Source organism: Rhineura floridana, chromosome 14 (genome assembly GCF_030035675.1).
Source record: "Rhineura floridana isolate rRhiFlo1 chromosome 14, rRhiFlo1.hap2, whole genome shotgun sequence".
NCBI lineage: Eukaryota > Metazoa > Chordata > Lepidosauria > Squamata > Rhineuridae > Rhineura > Rhineura floridana.
In genome coordinates this window covers 11,447,474-11,474,192 of record NC_084493.1, presented here as the reverse complement: position 1 = coordinate 11,474,192, position 26,719 = coordinate 11,447,474, and the positions used below count along the sequence as shown (strand labels likewise).

The following is a 26,719-nucleotide window of genomic DNA, read 5'->3' as shown; positions in this document are numbered from 1 at the left end:
GCCACATGTGGTGATCTAATATGCGGAAGCAAGCTAACATTTGTATTATATGAAGTGACCTTTGTTACTTTGCCAAGCTGTTCAAGAAGTAAGAAACAGTCAGATTTTACAACAAAGGAGGTATAGAACACTCCCCAATAGATAATATATTGTGGTCCTGTGCATATTACATTGGAATCCTATTAAAATCAATTGATAATAATAATAATAATAAAATTTTATTTATTAGTCGCCCATCTGTCCGACTTAACGGACACTCTGGGCGACGTACACAATATAAAATACAATATCAACATATTCATAACAATCACAGTATTAATATCATATCATCTAAAAAACCATCCTACACTGATACAGTATAAAACCTAACCCACCCCAGAGATCCCATAGGCCTGCCTGAAAAGCCAGGTTTTTAAGGCGCAGCGAAAGGTCATCAGGGAGGGGGCATGCCGAAGGTCAAAGGGAAGCAAGTTGCAGAGGGTGGGGGCCACAATCGAAAAAGCCCTCTCCCTGGTCCGCACCAGCCTAGCTGTTTTCACCGGTGGGACCGAGAGAAGGTCTTGTGAGGCTGACCTCATTTGGCGGCATATTTGGTGATACTGGAGGCGTTCCTTCAGATAAACTGGGCCGGAACCGTATAGGGTTTTAAAGGTTAATACCAACACCTTGAATTGGGCCCGGTATACAACTGGCAACCAGTGTAACTCAATCAGCACTGGGGTGATATGGTCCCGGCGATGGGTCTGCTTTATTAAGCGTGCCGCCGCATTTTGTACCAGCTGGAGTTTCCGGACCGTCTTCAAGGGTAACCCCACGTAGAGCGCATTACAGTAGTCTAATCGAGAGGAGACCAGGGCATGTATTACTCGTGGGAACTGAGTTTCGCATAATGGTCTCTGTTGTGATTCTGATCTCAAATAGCAGCCAGGAGTCAGACATGGGGGGGGGGGAAGCCAGCCAAGTCCAGAGAGCCAGTGCCAAAACACTGAGCCTGATGGCAAGGAGACACTGGAGCCCAAAACTCACAAGCCAGGGACCCTATAAACAGAACCCCCTGAGCTAGAATACCCTCGGGGATCAGACCAGTCCAAGCTAGAAATGTTATGCTGCCTCATGCCTGTTTGTCAGCAAAGGCAAGTTGAACATTAACTGCTTGGCTGCAGGCTGAAGGGCTGCCCATTAAGACCCCTCAATTATCAGTAGGGGGTGGAGCTTGAGAGGAATAGCCAGGGCCAGGAAGGATATAAGAGCTCAGGACCAAGACTCTTCTTGAATAGGAAGTTAGCTCGCAGTGATCTGTCCATGGTCCTGAAAGTCTTGTAACTGACTTTCCTTGTCCTCCAGTCTCTGATCTTGGACTATAGTCTTCTGCCCATCTGTTTGGTACTTTCTAGCACTTTTACCCCTTGCTCATGGATTGGACTCTGTCTGCCTACTCGGTTCCTATCTCCTGACAGCTTCTTGGATTTTCTGCTTACCCAGCTGTCCGTGGGCTTCATCACCGCAGCCTGGGCATGGTCTGCTTGTTCTGATCTGAGAAGTTCCTCAGGCGGGGACCTCTATAAGTGGGGAATGCTCTGTATATACAGTGGAAACTGCTGTGCACTTGTGGAGTATTCCTCTTTTATGACATTGACAGTATGAATCCTGACCAGAATTTTTAGGACTGAGTGTTACATGCTGAAATTCTTTCTGTGGCCATGTAATGGGATAGCACAGCTTTTTAAACGGCTTTCATGATTCCCCCTCTCCTCAATTTTGTGCCTAGATTTCCATTGGGCTGTGCCCCTTGATTTATTATATAGCTAATATATCTTAAGAATTCCCTATCTCCCAGGAAGATAATTAACAATATTAATGGTCATGTCTAAAAAGTAATTGAACAAGGTTTCTTAAGGCTGGTGTGTTTGGAAATCAGTGGAATTGTTATGGAAACATTTTTGTTTACAGAAATTATTTCTCTAGTATAGGAATTATTTGAAATTCGGTTAAGTCTTTACATACCTTGAACCAGAAGTACTTGGGATATGTCAAACCCTTGACTTATTCGAGCAACAATCACACCAAAGTCAAAGTCGAATGCATCACTGAAACAGAGTGTAAGAGTTAGGCTGTGGATCAGCAGCAGTGCAGTGGATTGAGTGTGTGTGTTACCTGTAAAGGAGCAGAGTTTAACTCTGCTATGATCATTGAGGCTTCAGACTTTGGTAAAATAAGAAAAGCTTACTTTATTGAAAGAAATACATCACAGATAGGAAAGGGATTCTAGTTCTAACTAACCAGCTAAGTTGGAGGCACAAAGACCAGATGTTGTCATTGCCTTCGTGCTGCAGGTCAGAGAGACAAAGGAAAGATGGCTCCTCTCCTCAAGAGATGGAGAAGCAGCAGGAAGGAGAGTTTGAATGAGTGGTCAGCTTCCCTAAGAAGGGGGCTGTGACGCCCTTCCCTGGCTCTCCCTGTCAGGTTCCTACCTGCGCGTGGCTACTGCCTGTCACTAGGCACCACCAGGGACTCCACCAGTCCGGACTGTCCTTTTTTATTGTTTCTCTCCCCGCTCTAGCACAGATCTCAACAGATCCCCCTGCTAGGCAACCACCAGTCACGTCCTAATACTAGTATTCCCAGAGACTCTGAATACCGGTATTGTTATTTCTCTTCACCGCTGCCACCATTTGTTACAGTTCCCCTTCAGCCTTGGTCATTACCTTACCCTCCCTTCTGGTCTGTGAAACCCCAGCCAAGGATCAGGCCTTTGGTAAACCAAATTAAGTATTTATTAAAGATAACAAAGCTAACAAGATTAACAAGATTTCTTCTTAAGGCACATAAGCATATGGTTTTACTCAATACTAATCCGAACTCCACCCCCCTCCTTCTCCACTCTCTCCTGGCAAACAACTCTCTAAACCCCACCAAGCAACCCACTCAGTTTCACCTCATCCACCCCCACTCTCACTCTTCCTTTTATACGTTCAGCCATTTTAAACACTCAGCCAATCATCTAGCATTCTACTGCCCATTCACTCCCCCTCCTCTTTCACTCCACTTACCATGTATCTTCTAAACAATAACACTTACCATATATACATTAATATAGGAACATCACAGGGGCACAGTAGGATGGTATGGTAAGCTTCCTTTACAAGAAAGGAGATGAGCAAAGGACAGGTGCAGCCAAGCATCCTGGAGGACTCCTCTGTCTCCCCACAGACATGCAAACCTCAACCCAATTTGAGGTGCATTTCCACAATTCAAACATATTTAACCCAGTATTAGAATAGTGACAGTTACCTGTAAGCTGTGCTATAATATTTACTTGGACATTTCTCACAAGCAGTACAAGAAACTATTGGATTTCTAAAATTAGAAAGTCTATGTTGAACTTCCCTCCCTCCCCCCCCCAAAAAACAAGTCCTTGAGCCATCAACAATGCCTTGATTTCTGTTTCTTGCTTCCCCAGCTGTCTGGTGTCCAGTTCCAGCTTCCCATCTCACTGCCATATTCGCTTGTGACATTACTGCCCCTATCCCTTACTGAGCTGTTTTTAAACCCCTACAAGGCAAGCTCAAGCTAAACGTTATGTAGAGTTCCACAATTCTTGTGTGTGTGTGTGTGTGTGTTAACCCAAAACATGTCAGCTGGTTTTCATAAGTGAAAGAAGGGCATAGCTCGAAATCACCTTCCTCATGACTTTTCCTGCCATTCTTCTTAGGTTTCATATGCCCAGGTTGTTTTGAGTTACAGAAAGCAAAAAGAAATTGCAGAGGAAAAAAGAATCTTGGAACTCTAGGTAACACGTAGTTCGAGCCATAGATGAAAGCACAAAGTAGAGTTTGCTTGAGATAAATGCTTCATCATCAATTTTGGTAGAATTTTCAACATGAGCGCATCTCATGCTTTGCCTTCAACCATATGTTTCTTTCATGGAGAAACCTTCATATTCCAAGGTGTATACAGACTACACATTTAAATTAGTTTGAAACTAGTCAGGGGTATCTCAAGAACTCTATGAACTGTACTTTTCTGAGATAGCCAAGAACGCTGTGTCAGAGACCCCTACACTCTGGGTCAAATTGCAGTCCATAGAGTTCCTGTCATGGGAGCCATGACAGTTATACACAGTTTTGAAACAGGCATAAAATTTGAAATGTTTCTATTAATATACACACTTTTAAGGGGGCAGGGTAGGATAGTACATTATTGCCATTCAACTGCTGGAATGGAACATCACTGGTTGAGGAAGCTCTGCCATGGTGGAGGTCCCAGCTTCACCCAGTCAGGTGGAAAGCTACCAATGGCAATAGATAGCAGGAAGCCCCCAAACAGGAGATTTTTGAGTGGGGTGCTGGATCCACCAGATCCAAAGCATCACAGATCCCCTGAGGTGCCCAGTTCTCAAGCCCCTCAACTATGCCAACCTAGAACTGATGCAGCAAAAAATGAAAATACCCCCACCCCATCTATTTTGGTCAGTGCAAGATGAGAGGGCTACAGATGTGGTGTGTCTGCTGCAGTGGTGCTCCCCAGCTGGGGTTTGAATTGCTGTGCCTCTCTGTTTTCCCCCTGAACCTCATGCAGTGCTTGAAACTGGAATCCCAAAGTTCAATAATGTCTCCATAATTTATTTATATGAAACTATTTAAAGTTCCAGGTCTACCTAAAGCAGCATGCTAAATGCTTCAACTTACTGTATGACACCCATGTAGTTTTCAACTTGTGTTGCACTGGCATCTCTCCAGTCCTTTTTAAATCCAAGCACCAAAGTATTCGGTCTCATCCTGCCCAAACCAGAAGCCTAGTAATATTAAGATGCAGTGTTTAAAAAGATGCATGTGCAAGGTTTATCCAAAATGAGGAGTAATGGCAAAAGATAACTAAAGTAATATTCTGGAGGGATTTAAGATTAAATTACACAAGTGTCCTTCATGCTTGTACCCAAGCAGCACATATAAAGATTAGCCCTAAATCATCTCGGCTATAAATGGTTTTTAGATGACAGAACTGTATCTTTGCTAAATTAGCATTCATTTGCATTTCTTCTGATGCATACTCATTAAAACAGTTTAATAATTTAAGATCAACAGAGTTTTCATGCCACTGCTTGTATGCTAATTTTTAACATGATAGCACCAGGTTTGCAGCTCACGTTATGTACGCATGATATGACATGTTTGAAGAGTTCTAGAATCAAGGAAGAGGTATACAGGTCCTGTTATTCAATTTAAAATTGCAATCCTAAATACATTTACTTATGACTAAGTCCTGTATAAGACTGAATGACTCTTGGCATACTAAGAGATCATTCACACCTAGCACCTTAGGGGGCCAGGATTTGTGCATTATCATAGCATCATAGAATAGTAGAGTTGGAAGGGGCTGTAAGGCCACTGAGTCCAACCGCCTGCTCAATGCAACAATCCAACTTAAAGGAACTTGCTGCCCTGGGCTCCTACTGGGAGGAAGGGTGGGATATAAATCAAATAATAAATAAATAAAATAAAATAAAAGCATATTCGACAGATGTCTATCCAGCTGCCTCTTGAATGCCTCCAATGTTGCAGAGCCCACCCCTGGGTCATTGTCATACTGCTCTAACAGGACGTTTTTTCTGACGTTCATCTAAAATCTGGCTTCCTGTAACTTGAGCCTATTATTTCTTGGCCTGCTCTCTGAAATGATCAAGAAGATATCCTGGCCCTCCTCTGTGTGACAGTCTTTCAAATACTTGAAGAGTACTATCTTATCTCCCCTCAGTTTTCTCTTCTCAAGGCTAAACATGGCCAGTTCTTTTAGTCATGGGACTTTGTTTCCAGTCCCCGATCATTCTTGTTGCCCTCCTCTGAACCTGTTCCAGTTTGTCTGCATCCTTCTTGAAGTGCAGTGTCCAGACTTGGATGCAGTACTCAAGATGAGTCCTAACCAGTGCCATATAGAGGAGAACTAGTACTTCACACTATTTGGAAACTATACTCCTGTTAATACAGCCTAAATAGCATTTGCCTTTTTTTGTAGCCACATTGCATTGTTAGCTCAGCTTGTGATCAACAACAATTCCAAGATCCTTCTCACTTGTACTATTGCTGAGCCAAGTATCTCCCATCTTATAACTGCATTTGGTTTCTTTAGAACTTTGCATTTATCCCTGTTAAATTTAATTATGTTGTTTTCAGCCCAGTGCTCTAGCCTATCAAAATCACTTTGAATTTTGTTTGTGTCTTCCAGGGTATTAGCTGTCCCTCTCAATTTTGTATCATCTGCAAATTTGATAAGCATTCCTGCACCTCCTCATCCAAGTCATTAAAAAAATGTTGAAGAGCACTGGGCCCTAGACTGAGCCCTGCGGTACCCACTCGTTACCTCCACTCAGTTTGAGAAGGAACTATATAAGCACTCTTTGAGCACAATTCTGTAGCCAATTGTGAATCCACCTGATTGTTCCATCCAGCCCACATTTAGCTAGCTTGCTAATCATGGTTTCCCTGTTTTAAATTGTTTAAATATATATTTTACTTTTTAAAACCATGTTGATATTTCTTTTATTGTAAGCGGTATAGAAGTGTTATCAAATAAATTTCTCTCTGATAGGTACCAACAGGTGGCATTGGGGGAGGAGGTTTCAGACCCTTGGCCTCTCAATTGTGGTGTGCCACAGGGTTCTATCCTCTCTCCCATGCTATTTAACATCTATATGAAGCTGCTGGGGGCAATCATCAGGAGATTTGGGCTGCAGTGTCACCAATATGCGGATGACACTCAGCTCTATCTCTCATTTAAATCTTCACCAGAGTTGGCTGTGGAGACCGTGTCCAAGTGCCTGGAGTCCGTGAGTGGATGGATGGGAAGGAATAGGATGAAACTGAACCCCGACAAGACCGAGGTACTTCTCGTGGGGGACAAGAGAAGGTTGGGAACCGTTGACCTGAAGTTCAATGGGGTGAGTTTACCCCTAAAGGACCAGGTCCGCAGCCTCGGGGTTGTACTTGATTCCAAGCTGTCCATGGAGGCTCAGATTTCGGCTGTGAGCCGGGCAGCTTGGTACCAACTACACCTTATACGTAGGCTGCAACCCTACCTTCCTGTTCATCAGCTCCCACTGGTAGTACATGCCCTGGTCACCTCTCGATTAGATTACTGTAATGCGCTCTACGTGGGGTTACCCTTGAAAACGGTCCGGAAACTACAACTTATTCAAAATGCGGCGGCTCGATTACTCACAAACAGTCGTCGCCGGGACCACATCACGCCAGTGTTGTTCGATCTACACTGGCTTCCAGTTGTTTTCCGGGCCCAATTCAAGGTGTTGGTTTTAACCTTTAAATCCCTACACGGTCTCGGCCCAGTTTATCTAAAGGAGCGCCTACAACGCCACCAATCATGCCGCCTGACAAGATCGGCCACACAAGGCCTTCTCTCAGTCCCGCCAACCAAAGCAGCTAGGTTGGCGGGCACTAGAGAGAAGGCCTTTTCAGTGGCGGCCCCCACCCTCTGGAACTCCCTCCCACAAGATCTTCGGCACATCTCTTCCCTGAATATGTTCCGCAAGGCCTTAAAGACCTGGATTTTTCAGCAGGCTTTCGGGACTTCTGGGGAGGCTTAATATTCTTCTGTTTTAAATGCCTCCTATTATGTATTGTTTGCTCTTATAATTTATATATTTCACTGTATTTTTATATTGTATTCTGCCATTTATTATATGTACGTCACCTAGAGTGGCCATTGGCCAGATAGGCGACACATAAATTAAATTTATTATTATTATTTAATAATAATAATAATAATTATAAATATATAAAATATTTCATGCACCTGATGAAGTAGACGGTAGTCTATGAAAACCTATGTCATAAGATATATATGTATATTTATTCTTAAAGATGCCACAGACCCTTTGTTTTTTCTGCTGAACATTTGTGCAGTCTGTCTCTGCCAAAAACCTGAAAATCTAAATGCATTTGTATGAAGATGATTGTTATTTAAATTTATATCCTGTATCTTCCTCCAAAAAAGCCCAGATGTGACTAAAGATCCACAGATGCACATAACTGAGCTTTTTCTATGGTGGCAATTGTAGTTCTTTGATCGTAAGATTGCCTATTGATGTTTTATGTAATATTTTATTTATTTATTTTTTATCTATTAAATTTATATCCTGCCCTTCCTCTCAGAAGGAGCCCAGGGCTATTAAAACTATTTTAATAGTTTTTATATGTTTGCAAACTGATGAGAACTTTCTGGTTGGAAAGACAGGCTGTCCATTTTTAAAAATTATAATAAGTATGTGAAAATGCAAATACAGAGCACTCTTTGTTACTTCAGAAACATTAGTGCAGTCATTTTGTCCACTTATGGATGATGTCAGTAATGGATTTGCCTTCTGATCCTAAAGAAAGTTATGTTTCAGTGCAACTTAAAACATCTGGTTTTACGTTTATCATTGTATCCTTTGTAATATATGCTAGGGACTTCCCCCCTCCCCCAGTATATGCATCTTTCGTCTAGTGTATGTATGGCATACTAAGAGGACTGAACTGTTACTATATGACAGATGAATTTCAATATAATATTAAAGTACATAAACTATTGAATATATTTCATACTGTATATGGAGACAATAATACATATTTGCAGTGAGCGTGTATAGTCTCAGACACTTGTGAGACATCCTTAAGGCATCTCCATTTACTACCGGGCTTTGTTAATTTAATATGGAATTGCATAGTTTGTCTCATAGTTCCATAGCCAAGAACATAAGAACATAAGAAGAGCCTGCTGGATCAGGCCAGTGGCCCATCTAGTCCAGCATCCTGTTCTCACAGTGGCCAACCAGGTGCCTGGGGGAAGCCCGCAAGCAGGACCCGAGTGCAAGAACACTCTCCCCTCCTGAGGCTTCCGGCAACTGGTTTTCAGAAGCATGCTGCCTCTGACTAGGGTGGCACAGCACAGCCATCACGGCTAGTAGCCATTGATAGCCCTGTCCTCCATGAATTTGTCTAATCTTCTTTTAAAGCCATCCAAGCTGGTGGCCACTACTGCATCTTGTGGGAGCAAATTCCATAGTTTAACTATGCGCTGAGTAAAGAAGTACTTCCTTTTGTCTGTCCAGAATTGTTTCTGAAATAACCCATAATACAGAGAGAGGTGTCTCCAGAATTCACTCTGCCCTTACAAGATATTATCCAGATATACATGAGTGCTCTTAACAAATAAACAGAAATTCTTCACATAACAGAGGCTGCTTTGAAGTAATGCTTCTTGCATGTGCTCTGCAAATAAAGAGCTTACTTGGAGGAGACTTTTGACTCCATCTCTAAAGCTGTCAGCTGCCACTGCAGCATAAAAGGCTTTCCTTTTGTTCTTTGTCAGCCAGGCCTGCTTCGTTGCCATGCCACTGTTCATCTCCGTAACGCACAGCTTGCGTGGGCCCTGTGTGACACAATAATATATTAGGGAGAGGACTTTGTATTATGCATCACACAATAGGGTGATTTTGAAGGAGTAACTGAATCTGCTCTGTGAGGGAATGGAAAAATACATTTCCACCAAGGTTTTACAGAGATTCAACCTTTTGAAATGAAACCTGCTGGTAACACTCATTTTCTATTCAAGGAGGGGCAAGCCTGTTAACACCACTTAGGCATAGGGAGAAGTGGCAGGAACAAGTTTGAAAATATAACTTGAGAAGTTGACCCCATAGCTCTTCAATAACGGAACAAATACTGTAGTATGGGGTTAATTTAACAATCCAGTCTACAATCCAATTAAATAGAAGTAATTGGATTTTGAAGTGATTTCGGGTCAATTCACACAACCATTTTTACATGGTGTTTATTTAGTAAAGGCCACAAGTTGGCATTTGGGGGGGACGACATGGTATCCTGTTTTAGGAATGTTCCAACAAATGGTGAATTGCAGTCTTGGCACACGGCAGCTAGTTCAAAAGTCCATTCATTAAAAGGTCAGCTCCTAGTGGCCTTGTTATATAAAAGATCACTATGTGCCTAAGAGGCACTATCTTGCAGCTGGGTATGACTAAGAATGTCAGATGCATTGCTTCTAAAAACAAGGATGCCCTACGAAAAGCACTACTTGGGACTACAAGGTCTTTCTGCAATGGATCCTTGATACATGCCAGGTTCCTTGATTGTTAGTACCATTCTAGGATTCAGAATAAGGTAAACTGGAAAAATATGCAATTTGAATAATTGTATATTTTACATGTTTGCAACATATGAGTGCAATTTTTTTCAAGGCACAGCATAAGCAGTACTCTACACAGAAGTAAAAAAAGCAACCAAGTGAGTTTAAATCAGCAGTCTTTACTGTTGACAGCACATTCCTGTTTTATTACTCTCTTATTTTCCTAGTTACACATCACAGAAGATCATAGTGTCACATATTTTATTAGCCAATAAAACTAAGCTTGGCTTAAATTTCTAGAGAAGGTAGAAGCAGCCAAAATGCTTACAGTAGCATAACAAGCTTGTTGTAAATATTAGTAGAAATAAAAATCTACCAACATGAAAACTGATAAGTAAAACAAAACCCTTGCTGACCTGGAACTCTTATAGAACCTTATGATGTCTCCACTGGAATAAACCATAAAACTTCCATGGGTTTCAGCTGCATAGGTCAGCTAGGTGAAGAGAGATCAGCTAGCTCCTCCTTTGGACTGTGCAGCAATCCTACACTATTTTAATTATTTAGGAACAATCTCATGAAAAAGAGTATCTCATAAAACTTGCTAATACTGCCCTGCTATTTGAATTTGAGTCTAATAGCTTGGAAAACGCTGATTTAGTGTACCACCATGATCTCCAAAACAGATGCTACAGACCTTTCTTTTATTCCAGAGTGTATTTTAAATTAGGAAATGTTAACATTTAAACCTATGTCATATAAAACAGGGAGGTTTGCTCTGCCCATCTTTACTGTTTGAGGCTCTCTGAAGTTGAGGGGTCTATTCTCTTGAAGTATTCTGTTGCTAAGTTTTGTTGCAGCTCAATTTTTTAAAATTTAGTTTGTTCGCTTCATGTCTTGTTTTGATCATTGATCACCTAAGCCAGGTGTGAGGAACCGTTGGTCCTCCAGATGTTGCTGAACGACAACTCCCATCAGTCTCAGCAAGGATGGCCTATGGCCAGGGATGATGGGAGTTGTAGTCCAGCAACACATGGAGGACCAAAGGTTCCCCACACCTGATCTAAGCTCCCTTGTGTGGCGTTGCCAAACCGTTGAGAACCTAATATTTTAAATAAATAAAATTAAAAATAATATGAAGACCTCTTGAAACCACACCCTTATTGGCAGATGCTCCTTACACAGCATGCTCCTTACACTTCATACATAGCAACTTGGCTGGGACTATGTGCTACTGCAAACTACCAATGGTAATGTTTTGTGACAACATTGAAGCAAACCACATAATGAGGAACATAGGAAGATGCCTTTTACTGAGTCATACCGTTGGTCCATCCAGCTCAGTACTGTCTACGCTGACTGGCAGGGGCTCTCCAGGTACATTCCCAGACCTTCCTGGGATGCCAGGGATTGAACCTGAGACCTTCTGCATGCAGAGCAGATGCTCTGCCACTGAGCGATGGCCCTTTCCAAGCCTCTGATCATTGCTCAGTTTTCCACACTGAGCAGCTGCAATTTCATGTTGCTGTCATGGGGCAGCCGTTTTGTGTGAAGCAGCCCTTAGTACATATTGACCTAGCTTACCGTGTATACTTCACAACAGATGCAGAGACCGTTGTTCTTTGTGAATGAATGTGCAAGGTCTAGCAAAGCTGGTCTTGACATGGGTCCTCCTGTTAATACTATGCACTGAGGCCTGTGAAGGTGGAAAAGGATGCATTAAATTTGGTAATGTATCCATGTAAAGCAGATCTTGAATCATGTCCATTGAGACCTTACCTGAAGTTTTTCACATGATCATCTACTGTAGTTAATTCTAGTGCACTGTCAATGGCGTTAACATAGTAGAGTGCCTGTGATGATGACCCCCAATTTACATCTGTAGTTGCAAAGAAAAATATTGCATATTGCATCATTTTTAGTTTCCACTTTTCGGTCCTTATTTGTGCAGAAGTTATCCATTTTCTTATGTCATAGCCATGGGAAGAATTTGACTTTTGTGTGGGGGATGGTCAACAAATTCAGTGCATTCACTACAAAGAAGCTCCTAATACGGGAACACTTTTATTAAGAGAACATCTGTGTTTTATAATGGACCTTTCCAGTGAAAACCTTCATGTGGCTCAAATAATTGTTTTACAGAACATTCCTCTGCATGTCTACTCAGAAGTAAGTTCCATCGACGCTTTCAGGTAAGTGTATATGATTGGAACCATGCAGTGTTTTTTTTTAAAGGAAAGGAATATGCAGGGGGTGAGTGAATTGTCTAGCAGTGACCAGAACACTTGAGTTGCAGGCTACAATGTCACTGGCTAAGACTCCAGATTGAGTTTCTTGCTCTGAGCCAGATGCTGGTGATCAGGGGACCACTAAACCAGATGCCATGGCAGCAGGTCCCATAGAACCAGGACCCTCATGGGTGCTGTCCCCAGGGCAGAAGAATCTAGTACCTCCCATAGTACCCTGCCAGTCCAATGGCACGGGCCTCAGAGAGCGAACCAGGTAAGAGGCTATGGAATGGTGAATTGTACCTCTTCATGCAAGAGGACTGGGTCTTTAAGAGTTGCTAGTTCTCCAAAAGGAACAAAACCTAGCAGAGGTGGACTGGACGCAGTGGCTCAAAAGGTTTCTGTTCCAACCCTTGTCCTTGGAGCACGTTACTCACTAGGAGCACTCCATAGTGCTGTGACAGCCAACTTGCCTTGCTGCCCTGCCCTGAGAGTCATCCACAGGCCAAGAGCAGGATATTCATACTATATACTCTTAAAAGGTTCAAGATCAGGGTTGGCTGCCAGTCCTGAATCTAAGCACCTTATTGCTGTCTGGCATGAGGAGATACTCTTTTTTTAAACTTCAAGGCATGTTCACCTCCTAAACTGCTAGACGCTCGAACAGACCAGACATTTTTCTTTCCTTTTTTAAAGCACTGCATGGCACAGCTGCCTTAATCTATAGATTACACAGGCTGCCTGTGTAAGTAGGTACTAGTGCCAATATATAATTTAGTCTTGAGAGGCATTGGACTTAATTGCATCTTGGAATTAGGATTTTCCTCTTGCTGTTGTATTCTTGTTTGAAAAAGATAGTAAAGTTCTCGTCTAGCTTCCTAACTGGTTTGTCCTCTAAGCCTTCCATGATGCTGCCTGACTTTCAGTAGCTTTAGACTCTTCTACAACCTGAGGCACAAGTAACAGCTGCCTATAAAAAAATGGAGAAATCAAGGATTTTGGCTGAGCTGTGCCTCTGAAGGTTGTCTCCCATTCCCCACAGTGAATAGGAAGCAGCAAAGCCAGAAATTTTTGTCTTTGACATTCACTGTGAACCCAGGCTTTTCTTCTTCTGGCAATGAAATGAGTGATTCTAAAATTTCCTTACCTCTGTGACCCCAAATTCTGTAGGTCCTGGAAGCTGACAAAGCCATTTTTGGAAATTTTATTTTTTTAAACAAAATTTTAAACATTTACTTCTGCATACGTAGTAGCCCCCCATATATAAAAATTGCTATCTTACTTTTGAGTGGCACCAGATTGATTTTGCCTCCAGACATATAGGCACTCAAAATACCCTATTGTGCTATTAAAGGGAATGGAAAGTCTTCCTTTTTTTAAAGTGCCACTTTCCATTTGCTTTCTGTGTGATCCTGACACATTGCACTCATATATCCGTGTTGGCTAGAAACATTTTGTTTTAACAGGAAAGTGGAAAGTCATGGAAATTATCCTATGTCTAAAACAGTAGTATGGGAAGCAAACTCAGTTTGAAAAAATAATATATTTTTAATCTTGCACATAGATATTCAGATATAAGCTTTTTTGTCCTTGGTTCATTTGGATAAGTGTATACTGTACATTATTGTGAAGATGTAGCACAATGACTTCTAGATTAAAAGAAGTGGGAGAACAGGTGATTTTTGTTGATGTGTTCTGCGAAGAAGGACTGAGCTGTACTCATAAAAGCCTCATTATTAGATACATGTCTGGAGTCAGGAAGACAATTTTTCAGAAGCTGCCTTCTGAACTGTCTCCTTGAGGATTTTTCTAGCAGGAGAGAGTGGCAGATTAAAGTGGCAGCAGCCACCTGGTAGGAAGGATTAGAAACCTGAGGTAGGAATGAATAATATCAAGTGTTCTCAGGAAATATTGGTGTTTAAAAATATATATATTTCACTGGGGCTGGATTAAAGCACCTAAGGGAAAGGAGTAGAGTGGAGCAGAGGGTAGATTAGGGAAGAATTTAAAGCTGTATCATCCTTTTATGTTCCTCGATATATATTTGCTTGTAGCTAACTGGACAGGTCCATATATTTAAACATTGATCTGTCTCAATCGCATAGAAAGAAGTAGAAAGTCAATTTTTAGCAGCAAAAACAGTAATAGTGAAACATTTAAACGGTAAATAAGATACCCTGTGGGAATCGTCCTTTCTGTATCAAACTTGGTCTTTGAGGTTTATACACCGAGCAATCCTTCCATATTTAATTATTCTCTCCCTTTCCATTGCCCAGTCTTACCCGGCTTCTTGTATGTCACATAAATATAAAGAAAGAGCTCAATAGCATAAGTGATGAGAGCTGCCCGCCAGTCGATGACGAACATGACTCCACAACACAGCACAGCTCCAAAAAGGGACACCCACAAGTTGTAATATCTGAAGGCAGGTCTCCAACCTGTAGAAAGCAGAAGAGAGTAAAAAGGGCAAGATTGAAATAGGTCTCATGTATTTATTAAATTTATATCGTGTCTTCACAAGAACATACCCAAACTCCCAACTTGCTATTATTGTGTGTGAAATAGGAGTGCAAATCTTTTTCGTCGGATTTAAAACTGAAACAACTGTTAGTATTACATGGCATGTGTTGGCATGTGCAACGCTAGCAAGCAAGAGACTTGGAGGCTCTAGAGATGTTATTGACCCTGGTTTCCTTTTTTATTATTATTCAACTGGTATCAAATTAGTTTTGCATGCTTTTTGCAACGCTTCAAGCAGATTCCTGGAAGAGCTGAAACTAATCTTCAGATGTGTTTCCAGTGCTGCTGTAATACATGTGTTCATATTTTCTGTATTGTTTGAGACTCATGCATGGAACTGATTTGGAACTGTCTTTGGAGGAGGGGGTGTAAAATGGCTTTGTCTGTCCTGAATTTTGTGCCAATAACTTTACAAGTTCAGGTAGCATGAATGAAGGAGAATAAATTGCTATCTGTTCACTTTTTCCATGCCTTGCATATTTTTTTCTAAACCTGTCTCATGACCCCCCTTATTTTCCTTTTTTAAGTTTACAAAGACATGCATGATATAGAGGAAGAGGGAAAAGAGAATCCCCACCTCTCATAGTACTAGGATTTGGGATCACTCCATGAAGTCTATTGTCAATGATAGTTTATGGTCCCTTCAGCTTCAGACCCAGGCCATTTAGAACACTAAGGGCAATCGTAAGCATCTTGAATGTTTAAATTGGTTGAATTTTTAAAGCTCATTTCTACTATTTTAAAGTTTTGTAGTTTGGAGGGGTTGGGGTGTCCTGATAAATATTGGTTAGTCACATGTTGGCATTTCCTCTTTGTTATATTAAAGCTTTCTCTTACTAGAAGTTAAAAATGGACACGTGGTGATTTGCTGTTCTCTGCTAGCTGCTCTTCAGAATGTATTACTTGAAGCAAAAGAAACAGTATAATTCTGTGCTTGCTTTCGTGGAAGTAAGCCTCTGTTCAGCTGGTTTACTCCCAAGTAGATGAGCATAGAAGGACAATCTCTCTAAGATACAAAGTAGGACCCAGCAGTCCTAAGATGTACCACCCTAATAACAGTGGGATGACAGGTGCTGCTGTGCAGAGTTTTTTCTGTTTTGTATCCATGCAGTTACGAGCACTTGTTTACTAAACTAGTTTGGGCAACCACAATTAGCTGAGGAAAAAGAGCAATGATGGAGAAATGGGTATTGCTTTTTCTGGAATGAATCCAGGTCTTAAGTAATCACAGTATTCTAACCCATGGCATTCAAAGTATATACAGTAATTGGTACTAAGGCTTCTGCCAGCATGGATCTAATCTGCAATTGTTTTGCTCTGCAGATAATTAGGGGAAGTCTGTCTTTTAAGCCTGCACTCTGATCAGGCAGCAGCATGGAAACTGATAGGAACAGAGTTAATATATATATTTATGCCACCACTGTGGTTTCTTCCATGCTGGAAATAAGAGGGCTGTTTCTCTGCAGCTGAAATAAATATCTCCATGTGGTATGACAAGCGATTTGCAGCCAAAGGAAGTTGTTCTTTGAGTAAAAAAAGTAGGACTGTAAGCTTTAAACTCTGGCTTTAGCTGATTTGATCCAGAGAGGCTGCGAGTAAAGGGCACCATCTATTTTTTACTGAGGTTAGCTTTGCTTGTGGTGCATTATTGTAATAGGCAATGAAAAAGAAAATCTGAATGATGGTCTTCTGACAATGAGAGGTAGCTTTCATTTATTAAATTACTATTATAGAATGGCATTTTTCCTGCATTATGTCAAAAAGGCATCAAACTGAGGTTTGGTAATATGCAAATCATATAAATTTCATTGATTTTTTTAAAGGATAATTTGTCAATCAAAAATTCTATGACCAGTGGATGTCCCTGGTAAAAAGATCATAAGGGAGGGGGAACCAACTGGTAGAAGATAAACTGGTAGATTTATTCTATTTTATGTAAACTATTTAGAGATTTTTTTTTAGAGTGATATGTAAATCTTGCTAAACAAAATAGATTTCCAATAATTTATGTTCTACTGCTTTTAAAGTCTGCTTTGATTGTTATTTTAAATGAATGTTTTATACCATTTTTGTAAACCACTTAGGTTTTTTAAATTGAGAGGAATACAGATCTTGTTACATAAAATAAAAATAAAACACATTTATTAAACTTCAAGATTCAGTATTTTTCTTGGGTTTGTGGATTGGATTATCTCCTCCATTTTTGTTTGCTTTTCAGTGGGCTGTTGTGCTCCCCTTCCCTTCAATCTAATAAAAAGGCCAGTATTTTACATTTGTATTTCTTTCTTTCATTTTCAAATCTGAATTCACAAAAACTGAGTGGGACTTTCGTTTTAGCATACCTTGATAGACTCATCATCAGATTATATGCATTTGTATAAGAGTTATATAACTTATTGTTATCCACAAGTCAATGCAGTTCACCAGCCTATAGGATAGCTCCCCTGGTGTTTAATAAACTAGTTTTGTTGCCTGCATCCCACTGGATTTGGTGGGTGACTTCTTGTTTGTAAGTTTTACTATCATGTTTTTAAATATATTTTGTTTGTCACCTTGAGCACCTCTAGGCTGGAAAATTGAGAAAGAAGCATGATAAATAATAAAATGAGAAGGATTCTGGCCAGTGAGGTTGTGTTTGACTAGGTGGGTCACAAGTTTTGCAGCCTTGATATTGCCTCTCTGTCTTTGTCAGTTGCATGCATCTAATGAAATTGAGTAGTTGTTCACTAAAGCTTATGCCACAATATATCAGGTAGCCTCTAAAGTAGCAAAATATGTATTGTCTTCAGCACTTAAATGCAATACAAGCCTGTCAGGAGAAGGACAAAACTGTGATTTGAAAAAAACCAAAAAACTGCAAAATTGTATATTGCCTAAGTCATCTTTTAAGAAGAAAGGAGATTAACATAATTTATACATAAAACAAACAATAAAATACAACAGTTGCTTAACAGTTGCTCAAAACCCATGTAAGTTACTTACACTGAGGGCTTATTTCCGTTATTTTTCAGACTGGGCATCATGAGTAGCATGGACAACAACTTGCCATCATAATGTTAGCCTTAAGTTAGCAGTCTGAAAATCACTTTTTCCTAACTGTAGAAATGGTTTCAAAAATCAGCTACCTGATAGATATAACTGAAAATAGAAAATGAAAAGCTAACCTGGAGATTTTGCATACGATGCATGGAAACAAGAGAAATTGATAAGTGCATACGAAGCCAAGAAGAAGTTGGAGATGATGGGAGCAATGGTGTTCAGCTCAGCTGCAGGGAAGAATCACAAAAAAGATGTACAGATATCTGAAGAGAGTCAATCAGGGATTAGACATCTGTTTCTTCAAAACAGATCCCAGACCAAGAAACACCTCTCATACAGTACATTTCTTTATTGACATCCCTAAAAGTATAATTTCCTCAAACAACCACCTGTTAGACTAAATATTAAATTTATATTAATCTGACAGAAAGAAACAAATTTGGAGGGCCACAAGTTTTCCATGTTATGTAACAAAAGAAGATCACAATTCCATTCATTATCTACTTGGGAAAAGTATTCCAGAGTGTACTATGTATCTTGGCTGAGGAAATTACTTCCCTTTATTAGATTAAAGGTATAGCTACACTACATTTTTTAAAATTTTAGGCCATTTTAACTGTTGTGACTCCCCCCCCCAAAAAAAATCTGGGAATTGTAGTTTGCTGAAGTGCTGAGAATTTTCTCCTCTAAGCAAAACATTATTGCAGCCTTCCCAGCCTGGAGCCCACCAGAATATTTTGGTCTCCAACTCCCTTCAGCCCCAGCCAGTGTGACAAATGGTCAGGGATGATGAGAGCTGTGGTCCAGCAACATCTGGAGGAGACCAGGTTCAGGAAGGCTACATTATTGTTCCTGCATATCCCTTGAGAAATACTTGTGAGGGTGTAACCACACCTCCCAAAAGAACCACATACCAGTTTAGGAAATGCTACTATGAGGAATGAATTTATCAGTAATAAATGCATATTGGCTGTAGTTTTTGTTTTTGAAATGGTGTATTTTGCATTTATTGTTTTAGTGATTCAGGGGGATTTTTTAAATTTAAAAGTGGGGTATAAATAAATTATAATGAATTAACTCTGAATGTGAGCAAAAATATTTTGTGCAGGGCTAGTTTTATAGCCTTTTTTTTTTGGATGCTCCTTAGGAGAGTAGACATAGCGTGCACCCAGATGAAAAAAGCTTCTTTGGTACTGTTACAAAGCATTGTGCATTCAAAACAGGGAGCCAGGTGCAAAGTAAAACATCACAAACTGAAATCAGCTGTGATCAAATGAGGAGTACTGTAGCTGAAATATTCCAGGAATCAGTACTATGAGCCTGATGTGAAGGCAGGTAGAATTCGCTGTGCTAATGGTTTGGAGCAGGAGGCCTTTGATTTATGTAGGCAGGTTTTTCAAAAACTAGACTTATGCTACATTGGGGAAAGTGCCTTGAAGGGCAGTTGCTTGATTGCTTTGATTTCTTAGCTAGACTTATGTATGCTGCTCGAGGTAACTATGACTGAATGACTTTGACATCAAACAAAATATTTAAAAGAACAAAACCTTCCTTGGGTTCTCTTCTTCCTATTCACTAGTCAGCTGATAGCTCGGTTGCATAATGTGTTTCTGTATAATATGTGCCTGGCTGGGCAAGGTTCTCCTGTCCCACCCATAGTCTGCACACAGTTGTGGCAGTTGATAAGTTCTTCCTCTTTCTCCACACTTTCATGCTGGTGACAACCAGGTATCACAGAATGCATTACTGTAGTTGCCATTGTTGGCCATACACTGCTATTGTAACATCCTACCCAAAGTGTTGGAAGTATTCCAGGAATAGGTAGATGCTTTACATACAATCTCTTAATTGGCACCTTCACCCCAATAGTTGAAAGCCAACTCTGATAAATGCAGAGCAGTGTTGATACTAAAGTCTTCATAAGCCACCCAGAATGTGTGGGCCACTGTGGAAATCCCAGCAAATGGGGCTTCTGTGGGTCAGATGCACTTCATCAGCACATCTCAACCACTAGATAAGCAGCATGTGCACATTACCTTAGTTATCACACAGCCAAATCATGCAGTCAGGATATGAATGTATATGAGTTTATTTTGGACTTGTATTAATGTACAAAGCCCTGAACAACTTAGGTCCAGGGTGTCTTAGGGACCGCCTGAACCGTTATACCCCAGCTTGATCTCTGAGATCATCTGCAGGAGCAGGTTTGGTTGTCCCCCGAGTTGGCAAGGCGCATTTAACACTGACAAATCGAGCCTTCAGTGTCATTGGCCAAATTCTCTGGAATGCTCTGCCATCAGAGATTCAAAAGGGACCTTTCCTTTAACTTTTAAGCACCTGCTTATGCAGGCAATTAAGAAGATGCTTTTTTTTTTTTGCAACAGTTGACCTTTGTTTTTATTGTATTTTTTAATGTTTTTATTCTATGGTGATGTTTGTTTTTAACATGTTGTAAACCGCTTTGATGTTTTTAACAAAATAGTAGTGTGTGTGTATGTGTGTGTATATATATAATATATTTGTTAGGGGTGTGCTAGAATTCTACCCGGTTTGGGTTTGGTACAAAATTTTCCATTAATTCGCTTATTCTCTATAGTTGTGGATTGGATTTTTATTTAGCTATTTTCTACGGCTTTTTTTGAAAACTTTTTTAACAGATGTGCCTCTAAAATATTGATATTAATAATGATAATTTTATCAATATTTAAAATTATCTAATTTCTTTTAAAACATAAATATTGATATTAATATTAATTTCAATTTTTTTTGCGAGGGAGAAAAAAGGATCAGTAAAATCAGTGTAGTGGCCAAAGATACTTTAATAGATACTGGTCTGTTAGGTTGACAGAATGCTTTTAAACTGGCACGAACCAACAGATCCCATCTCTAATATACATACAGTCTTGAGTGACTATTTTTGTAACCTGTTAGAAGGTGCCCAATAGCTGTTGTAATATCAATAAATGCTTTGTCATTCCTCAAACTGCAGTTTAGTTATTCCAGGCTAAGATATGGTTTAGCAAACTAATCTCAAGCAATTCTTCTCACTTTAATTAATGCTCTGAATAGAAGATGCATTAATAGTCAATGGCAACAAAAATGTATTCTCTCCTTTTTACATCTCTCTTTCTTGCAATATGGCACTATTTTTTTTTTAACATTTAGCTCAACATTTGAAATAACAGCCTTTCCTGAAACACGAGGAATGGTTCAAAAGGAGGCTTAGGGCTGATAAAGAAAAAAAAAAGGAAGGTATTTGTGATATACACACCAATCAAAATAAAGGCCATGGCAATGACGAATGTAAGAACGTATCCTCTAATCGGCTCATTGTTTTTCCCATATCCTTTGGCAAAAAAGTGGAGTGCTCGGTAAATGTTATCCTTGCAGAGAGCCTGTCAAAACAGCACAACTTAGTTCAGAAAGGCAGAGTTGGTTGTGTTTTTTATTGTAACAAAAAAACTTTACTTCAAGTGTGAAATGTTTGCTTTCATACAAGTCTCATCCTATGATGGCCTGATAATGCTTGAAGCGTGGTGTGAGGAGAAAATGGATGACACATTCACTCTAACACCACCCTTTCCTGGGAGCCGGTAGAACTGGTTTTGAAAATAATCATGTTAAGTACCCCTCCCACCTGCTTTCCCTGTTTCAAACATTTTCATTATGGAGTGGCGTGGGATGCAACTATGTAGAAGAGCCAAAGCCACACTTCTCTGGTAATGTAAGAATTCGCCCACAATTGCAGAGAGTGGGGAGAACATGCCTCTATTACAAGAGTGCCTTTTCATAAACCTGAAGGAGCTGGCCTGTGACTGAACAGGTATCGCATTTGTTCAAGTTGCTAAATCTGTGGTGCTTGCCATGTGGAGACCAGCTCTGTGCCCTCAGGACCGCCCATTGCCATAACTTTACGTGTCAGACCCAGCTGGCCAAATGTGGCAGTTGAGGCTAGAGAAGAAGGAAGCATTTTTGAGTTATGAAGAGATAGAAGACTTTCTTGACCCCTTCTGTGTCACCCAAGAGGGAAGTAGAGTGTGAGCCCTAGAGACAGGGTCTGCGAATGCGGTATTTGTCGAACATACATATCAGTTGGCCGGCATGCATGTGGTCTAACAAATCACACGATTATATGGAAAACAAAGAACAAAGAACATTGTGCTTTTGGTTGTACCTGGAAAACTTTGGGTGCACTGACAAGCGAAGCTAGTGCTGATGAAAGAGTTGCAGAAAATATTCCGGCAGTGATTAAGGGACCAAACCCTGAAACCATGGTCATAACCTAATGGGAGGAAACAAATGCACAAAAGATAGCCATGAAACTCATGTCGGCAAAGGGTACAAACAGAGCTCCCAAATCCCTCCTGTTTGCCACATTGATGATAATGCACTCTGCCATTTCCCACCACTGCTCTATTATCTCTTAAGTCACCCATTAAAGATTTCCGAATGAGCCTGTACTCAGCACAGCAAATTACTTTAGTTAAGAAAACAATTTGCCTGGTAATGGAGAAGACTGTTCTGTAATTGAGGCCTGCCCTGTTCCTGCTGAAGCCAAAGGCAGAAGTTTTATTTCTTTTACAAATGGAGAAGCAAGATGTTACAAGAAACAAGGTTGCCACACTTTAAAAAGTGAGTGATCTCCATATCCTCCAGACAGAAGCTTTCATGTGTAATACTCTCAAATTCAGACTTTATATGCTGAAAGATGGCATGCACATATATATTTATGGAAAGTTTCTATCAACAACTTCTCAAAAGTGTGCCTGTGTCTATTTAAGGCACAGACCAGTTCCAGCTGTCTTTGGCATGCTGGTTCTATTAATTGTTAGAGCACCAGAACAGTAGCTATATAGATGCTGACTTCTGTTGGGCCAATTTTTTATGGAGATGTAATTAATAAGTGTGTTTCTAATATAGATCTTATTTATTTTTTTATTTTAAAAGAATAAGCTTCCAAACTCACACAACTCTTCACAGAGTGGTTTGTCTTTATATTCTGTATCGTTCAGCATTTAATTTAGCAGTACACAATACAATGCGTTGCTCTGATCCAAAGCTCTCTGTGTGTTCTGGTGTAGAACGAACTCTTGAGAAGGTCTGCTTTCCTGATTCAATTCATATGAGGTAGCAAATCTGCCCAGGCATTGTTTTGCAAAAGCAGAATTGGCACCTCATTGGCAGTGAGTAGAGAAGCTCTGGCGTGCATGAGATACTTTGTACACATTGGAATTCCTTTCTGCCCATATGTAATACATGCTACTTACAACAGCCTTCCAAAGTAAGGCAGTACAGCTACAATCCTAAGCACACTTGCTAGGGACTAATCATCCCCACCTTGAGATATCAGGTCTTACTTCGGAGTAAACATGCTGCCTAATACTGTGTTGTGAATTTTTTTATAGATGGTGTTATAGGCTGAGACCTGATATACACACACAGCAGATTGAGGTGGTGTGGACAATAGTATTTCAGGCTGCAAGGAGGGGGTGCCATTTTCCCTGCAAGTAAAGCTTAGCACATCAAGGGGAGGCCAGGTGTGCCAGCCCACTCCTGCTGCTGTAATTTTCCACTTGTAGGAATTTTTTTGGGTTGCAGAACATTGAACATGAACCCTGGCTGCAGTTTGAAGAAGCATATTCCATTCTGCCAACTTACAATACTATCACCTCATTCCCACACATTCTGCTCCTTGTGTAGGCCAAGCCTTAGAGAGGGTGAGTTGCCCAAGTGTTTCTGGTTCCAGTTATTCACCTTCCCTGGCTAGACCATGCTCCCTGCCAGCTGGGCTATTAGAGCATATGTACAAATCACCCAAGATTGAATAGAGTGTTGCTTAGGAATCTAGGAAGCTGCCTTATACCAGATCAGACTATTTGTCTGTCTAGCCTTATATTATCTACTGTGACTGGCAGTGGCTTTCCAAGGTCTCTGGCAAGGGTCTTTTCCAGCCTTGTTAGTCTGAGAGTGTTTTAACTAGAAATGCCAGGTGTTGAACCAGGGAACGTCTGTGTGCAAAGTTTTTGCTCTGTCGCTAGGCTATGGCCTTTCCATATAGGCTATAGTTCTGCTTCCTGTCCTTTTGAGTAAGGAGGTATGGAAAACACTTGCTGGATGTGTTAATGACTACCTCAAAGGCACAATGGATTGGCTTTCATGTCAGGCCATATACCTTACCTGGGTTGTTGTTAGTAGAGATATTGAATAACCAGACAATGCACACTAGTGCACGGTTATGTGCGTGTGAGTTTGTGTTCTTATATGTAGTGTGTAGCTTGCTTAGTTGTACAACACATATGATTATACAAATTGCATAATTAGAGCTCTTTTGAACCTGGAAATTATTCATCAGCCCATAATCACATGTCTGGGTTTTACAGCTGGAGAAATCATAGCCTAGGGCACAAGCAGATGATCCATTGCAATTCATTCCAGACACAACTGTATCATTGACATTCCCTGTAGCATCACGTACGACACACGCAGCTGTGGAAACAACAGCATATTATTATTTCCCTTCCTTGTGACAATACGAGAATATTCTCACCACGCTGCATACATCTTAGATTGCCTAATGCTCTCTATATGTTCCTGCCTTTATTATCTTGGGGCAGAGGGGTGTTGTTTATTTTTTATCACTGCAAATAATTCCACTATTCATTAGAATGTTGTTATCACTGCTCTACATTTTATACTTGGCCTACTTTACATTCAACAAACTAGAACATATGCAAAATTTACTAACAGCTAATGCTTGACCCACCTGGACTTCTTTAACCTTAACTGACAATTGCGGTGTCTGAAAGATACTGGGGAAGATTATGAGAATGATGGAAAGTTCTTGATGTAGCATCATCTGCTGCATTTTAACACTAAAATGTAGATAGCTTGTCCTCGTGCCACCTGTTGCACAAAACAACTGTCATGGACTTGACCTATCAGGGACACAACCTAATGAGATATCTGATCCAGAGCTTGGAAAAGTTACTTTTTTGAACTACAACTCCCATCAGCCCCAGCCAGCATGGCCACTGGATTGGGTTGATGGGAGTTGTAGTTCCAAAAAGTAACTTTTCCAAGCTATCTGTATATGCTCAGTCCTCAGATCTCTCTTCGAGCATGGAAAGGAAATGAGAGTGTCACATCCTTCAGTCAGCAGGCAGTATAATGCCTCTAGATCAACCAGGTCAGATACACATTCCAGGAACTTTGCCTTCTGTCCTGGTGCCCCCATATTTATTTATTTATTTATTTATTTATTTATGAGATTTGTTAGACGCCCATCTGGCAGAGGTTAATCTGCCACTCTGGGCGACTTACAACCAAACACAGGTACAATCCATATAGACAATCAGAATACTAAAATCTTAAAAATTAGAAATGAAATTAAAACTCAGACATTCAACCCCCAAAATCTGCAACCTGCCAGAATTTAAACCCCCCAAGAACTACATTGTGCCAGCCTGACCCCTTCCCACACCTGAGTAAAGAGCCAGGTCTTTAAGGTCCACCGAAAGCATAGCAGAGAGGGGGCCTGACGGAGATCAGTTGGCAACAAATTCCAGAGCGTAGGAGCCACGATAGAAAAGGGCCTGGACCTTGTCCTCACCAGCCTCGCTTCTTTTGCTGAAGGTATAAGAAGTGAGCCATTCAAGGACGATCTAGTAAGCCGATGCCCCTGGTGCGAGTGAAGGCGACTTTTTAAATAGAGCTGGCCAGCCTCATGAAGAGCCTTGTAAGTTAGAGCCAGGATCTTAAATTTGGCCCGCGCAGCCAGTGCAATTCCTTAAGGACTGGGGTGATATGGTCATGGTGGTGACTGCCCTGAATCAGGCGGGCCGCTGCATTCTGCACTAGCTGCAGCTTCCGAACCGTAGTCCAGGGAAGACCAACATATAAGGCATTACAATAGTCCAACCGGGACAAGACCAGAGCATGTACTACTTTGGGAAGCAAGTGGCTGGGGAGGTAAGGGCGTATCCTTCAGATGATGTAATTGATGAAGCACCACCCTCTTTGCGGGTTTCTCAGAGGCATCTGGTTGACCATTGTATAACAGGATGCTGAACTGGATGGGCATTTGGTGTGATCCAGCAGGACTCTTCTTACATTCTTATGCCTGGTCAACAGAGCAGTGCCTCCTGCTGGCCAAACTTCATGCTCCAACTCAAGTCCCCAGCTTCCAAAGATACTGTGGTTTTGAAAACTTCTTATCACACAGCTGGATTCAGGCACAGCTGCCCACAGCCCCACTTGGACATTGAAGTAGCTGGTCAATCTGTCTTTGGAGGAAATCGTCTTTCTTCCTTTCAAATATGGCAAGTGGTTATTCCTTGAGAAGAACAGAACTGGCTTTTCTTGTCTTATAGAATTGCACAACCCATGTGTTGTTCCCCTAATGGCAGTGACGAAACAGGAAGAGGCATCCTGAAGCGGAATAGTTCTTTTCCCACTGTAGGCAGTATTTTTCCTAACTCATTCTAATGGCTGTAGTAGTTTTCCACAAACCAAGCACTGGTGGAAGCTAACTATATGGTGAAGTCACGTGTTTGACACAATGGAACTGTTTGACTCGGTGAACTTTTCCTAGAACAGGAGCCTCTTTAACTGTCTGTAAATTCACAGTTGACCCAATTCTATGTAGTGCTAAATGATTATTGTTTCTTCCCCCCAAGTCTGTTATATGGTAATATTCATCTGTTTTACTATGTAGGAAATCCACAAGATAAACAAAAAATGAGGATAAGTAATGATCTAACCACAATACTTTAAACACACTTAACTATATTAATTGT

General features: G+C 40.8%; 1 protein-coding gene and 1 long non-coding RNA gene across 5 annotated transcripts in view; one reads left to right on the top strand and one right to left on the bottom strand.

Annotated features, from left to right (window-relative positions):
• LOC133369787 (uncharacterized) overlaps nucleotides 1–16,979 on the top strand; it is a 33,626-nt gene extending 16,647 nt beyond the window's left edge. For all 3 annotated transcript variants that reach the window (XR_009758990.1, XR_009758991.1, XR_009758988.1), the window contains exons 4-5: nucleotides 12,280–12,329; nucleotides 14,642–16,979. This is a non-coding gene — a long non-coding RNA (uncharacterized LOC133369787). The remainder of the gene's footprint in view (nucleotides 1–12,279; nucleotides 12,330–14,641) is intronic.
• SLC12A1 (solute carrier family 12 member 1) overlaps nucleotides 1–26,719 on the bottom strand; it is a 60,765-nt gene that overhangs the window by 10,655 nt on the left and 23,391 nt on the right. For both annotated transcript variants that reach the window (XM_061595362.1, XM_061595363.1), the window contains exons 10-19: nucleotides 24,259–24,410; nucleotides 22,099–22,206; nucleotides 21,196–21,319; nucleotides 18,050–18,151; nucleotides 14,648–14,803; nucleotides 11,917–12,016; nucleotides 11,722–11,833; nucleotides 9,283–9,423; nucleotides 4,689–4,795; nucleotides 2,005–2,087 (exon numbers count right to left, since the gene is read on the bottom strand). In XM_061595362.1, the coding sequence (XP_061451346.1) occupies nucleotides 2,005–2,087; nucleotides 4,689–4,795; nucleotides 9,283–9,423; nucleotides 11,722–11,833; nucleotides 11,917–12,016; nucleotides 14,648–14,803; nucleotides 18,050–18,151; nucleotides 21,196–21,319; nucleotides 22,099–22,206; nucleotides 24,259–24,410 (1,185 nt within the window). The remainder of the gene's footprint in view (nucleotides 1–2,004; nucleotides 2,088–4,688; nucleotides 4,796–9,282; nucleotides 9,424–11,721; nucleotides 11,834–11,916; nucleotides 12,017–14,647; nucleotides 14,804–18,049; nucleotides 18,152–21,195; nucleotides 21,320–22,098; nucleotides 22,207–24,258; nucleotides 24,411–26,719) is intronic.